We start from the raw sequence: 8,572 nt of genomic DNA, 5'->3' as shown, positions 1-8,572 counted from the left end.
TTACGAGTACCAATTTTTACAACTTACAGTAAGTGTAATGTGATTTGCCACTTATACTATATATTATATATATATATATCACTTATAAAACGAGACTACATTTTTAGTTTCATGATATAATTAAGTTAAATGCTTTTTTATATGTAAGATGGTGATATAGATCGAGGACTTGAGGTCATTCATTGACAAAAGTTTAAGCTTTTGTGTTTGATTTTTATTTAAAGTTTATTATTGTACTATGTATATTTATTTTGAATCTTATAGTTTTTCACATTTGTAAAGTTCGTAATATTGGATTTTATTTAGAATACATTTTACATGATGCGGTGCAACATTTGATATCATTTGAAAAACTACATATACGTACTTAGCATTATGCAACCTTTTAATTAACCCGAATTTAGATTTACAAAATAAACGACATAATGTTTTGAGTTCATGTAGATAGAGTTATATGAATTATGATTACCTATTAAACAATAGTTAAGATGTACTCTATCATGCTATTTTTAAAATCTTCTGCTACTTGATTGAATTGTAGAATATGAGGTACAACACAATACATGACAATATGACATCCTATGAATAATTTACTTGAGTCATGCCCCAACATATGGAATATAAAACTACATTTAAGCTTAATGAACACTTATACATGATGTTACGATAAAACCCCCGCGGCAACGCGCGGGTGTATATTTCTAGTTGATTCCTATGTTGAAATTGAGCGAAGCGATTTTATTAGTTAATAATTCATTAGGTTCTGAAATAATTTTTTGTAGACAATAATTCATATGTTGAAATTATTTTAATTAATTAAATAATTGTAAATTTTAAAATATTCTTCTCAAGTTGATAGCTTAAAATAAATATAACTTTAGTATTCAGGGCTAAAAAGTGTAAATTATTGATGGAAAACAAAAAAGTGTAAATTAAAGAGACTTTTTCTATAAATTATTATAAATACTAATATAATAATATATTTGGATAATAATTATTATTATTTTTAATTTATAGTTAATCTAAATGATGACATAAGCGAAAGTCAATTTGATAAAATTGAGCGATTTGATTGGTTAATAAGTGTGTCTTATAATACATATTAAGATTAAGATTATTTTAATTTGATTAAAGAAAAAGAAAAAAAAAAATGAAAATATGAGGTGAAAACTTAAGGGAGAAAAAAAAAAGGATCAAGTCATTGAAAGGATTGTGGATGCTACCCATATCATAAAACTTCATCAGTTCATCCGAACAATAATTATTGCGGGCCTTATTTTTGACACCATGATTCTTAATATTCCTGTTTCATCATCCACCCTGAGCTTCTCATCCCAAATCGAATCCGACCCGACCCACAGATTCCTGACATCCAGATTCTACCATCTCTCAATCGCTAACCCACCCGTATCCACAACCATTCGGATGGGCGGCGGTCCAAGGACATACCCTGGCGGCGTGTCAAAGTGGCAATGGAAACGAATGCAAGCCAAGAAAAGTAAACAACTCCTCCGAGCTCGACTGGCCCGCGAACGTCAGATATACGAAATGAGAAAAAGGGCGGAGCTAAGTGCAGCGGTGTCAGAGCTGGAGCGGCCGTGGGAAGTGGTTGAAAAAGCACCCAAGTTGTTTTCGGTCACCGCTGATGAGCAGTTGAAGGTTTTAGCTGATAGGTTTCAGAAACCCGGTGGGTTCGATTTATGGTCCGAGAAAGACGGACCTCAATTGTTTGAGACTTATGATGATGGGGTTCCGTCTGCTAGGTTTTTCCCTAAAGGGGTTGTTCATAGTATTAAACCATACGGCAGAATTACCGATCATCAAGAAGTTGAGAAAAATGATTTGGGTGTTGGGTATCGGATTCCAATTCCAGATTCTGGGGGAAATGGGAATGACAACAAGGATGGTAGGAGGAGGAGGGGAAGGGAGATTTCGGGTTTGAATCGTAAGAAGGGAAATGGTAGAAAATTAGAAGAATCTGGTTTTGATTCCAAAGTGTTTGATATGAATTTACAAGATGATGGGAGTTATGGGATTTCAAACAAGGAATCAGAGATTCGACATAGAAGGGAAAGGAAATGAAAGTGTATATGTATCGATTTGAGGAATCTCTCAAGTATTGTAACGAAACATTCGTTTTTTGCTATGGATATGATCATGAAACTCGTTTGTACACAAACCGAATCCAGATGATAAAGGTTAAGAAAACCTGGCCGTAGTCAGTTCTATGTAGCAGTTTAATATATAAAGTTCATATTTTAGTTTTATTCTCGGTAGATTTATGATGAGTATTCATTAATTCATTATGACAAGATATTGCAGGTTTGATAATCAAGAAAATATGAAATATTTTGGCCCTGTTAGTTAATAGGAACGACTAGAAGTTGTTATATATTCTGTTGTTACCTTGTCATATGGCAAGTGCACAGAGAAAAAGGACATCCATCTGTTTTGCCTATGTATGGTTACTGGTTACTACCGTGTTCCATGATGTTTTAATGCTTGTAAACCCATTATTTAGGTTACCATGTTAATTATAAGTAATTAACTACATATTATTTATTATATAGATATAGATTATGCAAAAGTTAATTCATTCGTAGATGCTACTAGCTCAAAATGAGTGGAATGGATGGGCTGACGTACGAAAAGGATGAGGTTTTGAGGCATTGAGCACCCGTTTCTAAACACCACCCCATGGGATTGAGAACAAATTCGAACCCATATATATTATTGGTTGTATGTGCTTAAAAGGTACCATCAAGATAAATCGCACTTGTCACCAGGTTTTGGCCCCGGGTTAAGTTAGTCATTACCTTTCGTACAAAACAAGTTAGTACTTAACCTAGTTAAATCGACACCATCAATTATCAAATGACCAATTTTATGGTCATGCATCACGTTGAAACACAATTTTCCCAAATCTAGACCATCTTTTAAAGTGATTTAGACCTAGTATACACCAACTTTTATTGAAACGGGAAGCTAATTACAAGGAGGGTTGGGTAAGTCGGGACCACCTGGGACATTTTAGGAGTGGTTACACTAGCAGAATGCCATTTTCTTGCAATTACCTAGAACGCAATAAGTAAAAGTTATGAGGAAATGACAACCAACATCATAGATTCTACACTCTAGGTGATGTTCAATCTGCGAAGGATCACAAACAAAATTAATGCTTATATTTGATAGACTTGAAGGAATTCATCTTAGTTACGCCAGATCTCATGAATAAAACTCTCCCCCATTCTTGATAAAGAAAAATGATGACAATACATGTACAGAATGCAAATAAAGAGAAATTATCAAACATAGCATAAACAGGGATTGTATGTATGAAGTTCCATGAACTAATTTGTCTTAAAACACAAACAATCTGCGAGACCAGACAATGGACTAACTGATTTGGTGCATGAACTATAGTTTACAACCTTTGGAACACCAATGGTTGCTCCAAACGAACCTTTACATGAGCACGACTTTCCAACACAATACAAAAGGGCAAGAGGCAAGCATAAAGCATCATATAGCACATCTCTAATCAAATGAACATACTTGTGATATGAAGTTACACACTTACACTGAATGATTGGATTGTAGAGCGCCTTGAAGGTATTTTACAGCACTATCATAATTAACAAAACCCATGAACCAGAATTCATGATTATCGACCGATATGATCTGGATGTATTTTTCGGCAGGATTGGCTTTGCTTTTTGAAGGATTGACAGCTTTGAGTTGATGTAACGGGATTACCACCTGTTATTTGATAGGAAAGAAATCTATGAATTAACAACTAACAATATGAAATGAGGGTATTTAAATATTTTGTTACCCATTTGTGATCTTAGTCATTACGAAGTCTAAAATGATTGATTTTGATCCACAAGCATCCAATAAAATGTTTTAGAGTTTCAAAACTAGTCATCGTTAACAGGTTTTTAAAGCATTCATTTAAATCATCAAACCTGGGCATCATTAATCAAGCAAAGCATTTTATTTTTGATCATAGTTTTCTTACATATTTTGCTACATATTGAGTCAATCATTTTCCCCAGCCACACAGAGTAACAAATCATTGTACCTTATGGTTAACAATTTATGGCATGAAGAATGGCAGAAAGAAATTGGAGAGAAAGGGTTTAATCAGAACATGGTGCAGAAAGGACAATGGGGAAGACAGATTACCTTGTAATAACTCCATTGTGTCTCATCACCAACTTTGTATGAAAGCGGGTTGTCACTAGAAAACGCAAGTTTTGCTGTTGACATGTAGAGGATTCCCATGACGGGACCAGCAGAAGTGGAAAGGTAGCAGGGATAATATTTCAAGAGTTTCTCGTCTGGAACCGTCTCAAATGTTGAAGCAAATATTTTCTCATAACCACCTTCTGTAAGAGCTTTGGTCCCCTGAGCAATTCTCCCAACAGCAGCATCAGTGATGCTTGGTCCAGTTTTCACTGATTCAAGTTAAAAGCCCATTTAGTCTTTAGATGCTCTGGTAACCAGATGTATATAGCATTGCACTTATGCATTTCTTTTTCGTTAAACGTTATTTTAATAAATTACATAGCAAGAGTAGGATGTTTGAATATAAGACTTCAACATTTATAAGATAGATAATATAGACAGGAAAGATTAACATGTCTCACATAATACATAAATAAATATAACTAGCATAATGTATAATGGATGGTTTTACTCGAGAGACTATGGAAAACCCATTGACAGGTGACAAAAGATTACATACTTTTAATTACAAGGGTGACAGTCTAGTGGTGATACCTAAAGGTCTGAATCCCAGAGCAAATAAACTACCTCCTCGTGGCCAGGGAAGTTCACCAACGACAACTCTGGGCTACTCGCAAAGCGAATGGTCTCCCTGGGATTAGTCGGGTAGCAAAACAGGTCAGATCCCTAGGTTAACCAAAAAAATACATATTTTACTTTTGTACTTCCTCAATCCCATGGAATACTGCCAAATAAGTGAATCAAGACTTATTTATGTGGAAAATTATGATCATCTTATTTCGTGTCAGTTCTTGAGTCAAGGATCCTTTCCGAAACACCACACGCTTACCATTCGATAGTTTATATGTATGGTTACAAACACATAAGATATAGAATCTTGCTTTCTAAATATTGCTTGATACTTTGTATTCCACCTTTGTCTGCCAAATTGTTATATTTCTTATTCAGGTGTACTAGTTGTTTCCTCTGCAAGTTTATTTATTTAATGCCTCCTTCACTAGTTTCTTGTTCAGTTTCTACAAAATTCCTAGGCTTCATGTATATATTTCTAGAAACCTTGACACCTTGGTAGAATCTGATTAATAAGTACTAAACGGATTAGTATGTACCGTCTAAATGTTTAGATGATATTCACTTGTTAGATAATTGGATCTTGGATCCAAATTCACCCCCATAACTACAAGTCGCAACTCATTCAATATTAAGTATGGAGGGTTTTCAACTTTTCATAAACTGGACAATATAAATCTGATGAAACCTTGAAAGAAAACAATAAGTTATACACAGTTCCAAAGAATTTCTATGCATAGAGAAATAAGATTAGACAGTCTAATTCAATATGTCTTTTAGAATTACTAAAAGTATATAAGTGCATCATGATAACAGTAAAAAATGTCAAGGGGTCAGACTAGGCTTACATCATTTGCTAATGATCTGATCCTATCCATGCTCCAACTATATGTATCATGACAAACAATCTAACACAAGGCCCATCTACTTTAACTAAACAAATCATAACCAGTCACACTTAACAAATCAAGGTTATGAACCATTCACACATCCGAAAGTTTGTTGTCAAAATATATATCACTTTACTAATAATCACAAAACTACTTATAATTTGAAAAGTTTCCATATAAAAATCTTTAAATAATCTATAGTCAGAGACAAGTCATAGCTTATACGGTTTGTCGATAAAATCCTCAAATCAAACAAGTCATCTTGACACTTAATGGAAATAAAATCACTAGAGTTCTATAATTTGGAAGGATAGTTCAAGTTATAAAATTAGTTATAGCGCAATAAAAAGCATAAGTTGGAGAGGAACCTTGACATTTTTAAAATATCTTCTTACTTTAAATATCTAAAATGCATATATGAACCTTCAAAAAGGTGATAACGGGATAGAAAAACAGCCTTGGGCAACTGATTTTGTCCATCAAAATCAAACTTAGCTTACTAAACTTCATTCATGTTGTTTACAGATCTTTAAACTTGACTTTAGATTCATGATGGTTTGCATCGCAGGTTTACAAAACAGGCATAAACTACTTACTTGCAAATATTTAGATCCAATAAACTAGTATCCTATTTCTTTCCTTTTCATTGTCTATCAATGCCTTCATCAAAATCTAAGCTATGGGTCTTAAGTTGAACATGTACTGTTCATCTCCTGAATAATTTTATATTGACATTATGAAATAAAAAAGGCACCACTTCTATACAGTTCCTAGTCATCGAGTCCTAACATATGTATGACCAATTTTGTATACACGATAATCATTATTTGATAAATAATGGAAATGTAATCAAGCAGATACTATTGGACCACCTCTAATGATACAAATCATAATTAATCAAAAAATATAAATTCATATAAACTAAACTTACAATGTTGCCACACTTCTCCGGCGTAATCCTGTCCCTTCTTTGTTGCATCAGCAGCTGCCTTTCCCCACTTTCCAAGCACATCCTTTACCGATTCAATAGTTTCTAATACAACAAAATTAATGAATATATAATCAAACAGATCATACTCATAAACTTCCCAACTTAACAATCAATATAAACTATCAAATTCTACTCATCGATCTGGAATCCATATAAGTTCCAAAATAAATTACATTTACAACTAGGAAAACTGATAACATTAACTACAAATCGAAAAGCAATAAACAAACGGGGTATGGTAAGAGACACGACAAGCGATTTCCATATATACCATTATGGTACGGACCTCTTTTACACATATGGTCATTATAATTTCAAGTCACCTGCTTTTCTTGTCAGTGCTTAAGGTTTCAATGACATGGCATTCAGGTGGTGTACCGCATGACATTTTCTAATGACATGGAATGCCAGGTTGTATTTGTACTATTCCTCGGTTACAAAAACTAACATATTGAAACTTTAACAAGAATGTGGAATATATTCATATACCGCAGTCTCTAATAGTTCCCATGAGGAAAGTACATGTCATTTCTCTAACATTAACCCTAAACAAAGCAGGTCATTACAAATTTCACGATCAAACGCAAGGAATCAACTTCAAATCATTTACACTGGTTTCAACTATACATAAACTCTAGCCAAATTTTCAACCGATGCGGACACATTATATCAACAATTATCTAAATAAAAACTCATCATTCATAAAGCTAACAATTTCACAATCAAACATCATCAATTTCAAATCATTTTTTTTCCGAACCATTCGTCTACATAAACTCAATCAACAAACCATAGCAACAACAATTAACAATATATATCCGCAATCACCGAATCAACAAGTTTATAATGAAACTAATCATCTATACCTACAAACCTAACATTTTCACAATTAATCATTAAAAATCAACTTCACATCACTCTCAGACCGAGCCTAATTAATAACAGCAACATATCAGTTGCAAAATATAAAAATTGCACTATATACAGATACATATATATATAAATAATGTATGTATATAATTAATAATGAACTTACTTTTGGTAGAAGAAGTAGGAACAGGAGCAGGTGAGACATAAGGATTAGATTCAGTAGGCATAGTAGTTGCACCTCCACTTGTATACATCGGCTGTCCCGTAGCGGTAGCCCGCGGCGGCGGTGGCGCCGTTGTTTGCGGCTGAGAACCGACCGGAACGGAAGTCCAGCTGACACCGGCGGAAGTAACCGGAGGTGGTGGAGCGACGTCGTTTGGATCAATCTTAGGATACGGAGCGTAGTCGGTAGATGGCTGACTTGGATTCATTGCGACGTCGTTTTATATGATGATTGACTTGAATTTGAAAATTGAATTTGAAATGAGACGGAGAAAGTGAAGAAATTGAGTTGTTTTTTTTTTTTTTGATGGATATATATTAAACGTTTTGATTCGAAACGTGTGTAGCTGGCGTATCACACGTTAAGTACACGATTAAGTAAATTGAATTGCATAAATTATGTTTGTGTATAAATTGGCCGTTAAAAAAAATAACACTATATAAAATCGGCCATGTGTAAAAATTAAATGTGATCATGGATTTCATGGGTAATTTGTTATATAAAGATTATTTTAATGGTTATGATTAAACGATATTTGATATGATCCAATGATCAGATCCTTCGACTTTACTAATAAAATTTTCATCCATTTTTTCTTTATATGACTAGCCATTATGTAATTGACCTGACGCAATGCTTAATTTTTTTTTATCATATATAAAACATCGACTCATTATTTATTTTACTATTGAAGTTATTAAGTTATTCATTAGAAAGTTGAATAAAAAATTATCAGTTTCATGATGAGTACAAAAGTTTTTATGATTTACCATTAGA

The 8,572-nt window shown here is 33.5% G+C and overlaps 2 protein-coding genes across 2 annotated transcripts; one reads left to right on the top strand and one right to left on the bottom strand.

Annotated features, from left to right (window-relative positions):
• Window positions 1–1,190: 1,190 nt before the first annotated feature.
• On the top strand, window positions 1,191–2,267 carry LOC122607413. Its single transcript, XM_043780382.1, has one exon. It carries the CDS (start codon window positions 1,288–1,290, stop codon window positions 2,080–2,082), a length of 795 nt encoding a protein of 264 aa, XP_043636317.1. The 5' UTR covers window positions 1,191–1,287; the 3' UTR covers window positions 2,083–2,267.
• Window positions 2,268–3,312: 1,045 nt separating this feature from the next.
• On the bottom strand, window positions 3,313–8,079 carry LOC122607159 (GEM-like protein 1). The gene is made up of 4 exons (XM_043780084.1): window positions 7,739–8,079; window positions 6,643–6,744; window positions 4,189–4,460; window positions 3,313–3,759 (listed from the first exon to the last, which is right to left on the bottom strand). Exons 1-4 carry the CDS (start codon window positions 8,001–8,003, stop codon window positions 3,577–3,579), a joined length of 822 nt encoding a protein of 273 aa, XP_043636019.1. The 5' UTR covers window positions 8,004–8,079; the 3' UTR covers window positions 3,313–3,576.
• Between the last annotated feature and the right edge of the window lie 493 nt (window positions 8,080–8,572).

Source organism: Erigeron canadensis, chromosome 7, assembly GCF_010389155.1.
Source record: "Erigeron canadensis isolate Cc75 chromosome 7, C_canadensis_v1, whole genome shotgun sequence".
Lineage (NCBI taxonomy): Eukaryota > Viridiplantae > Streptophyta > Magnoliopsida > Asterales > Asteraceae > Erigeron > Erigeron canadensis.
The sequence above is the reverse complement of the archived record's forward strand: the minus strand, read 5'-3'. Positions and strand labels throughout refer to the sequence as shown.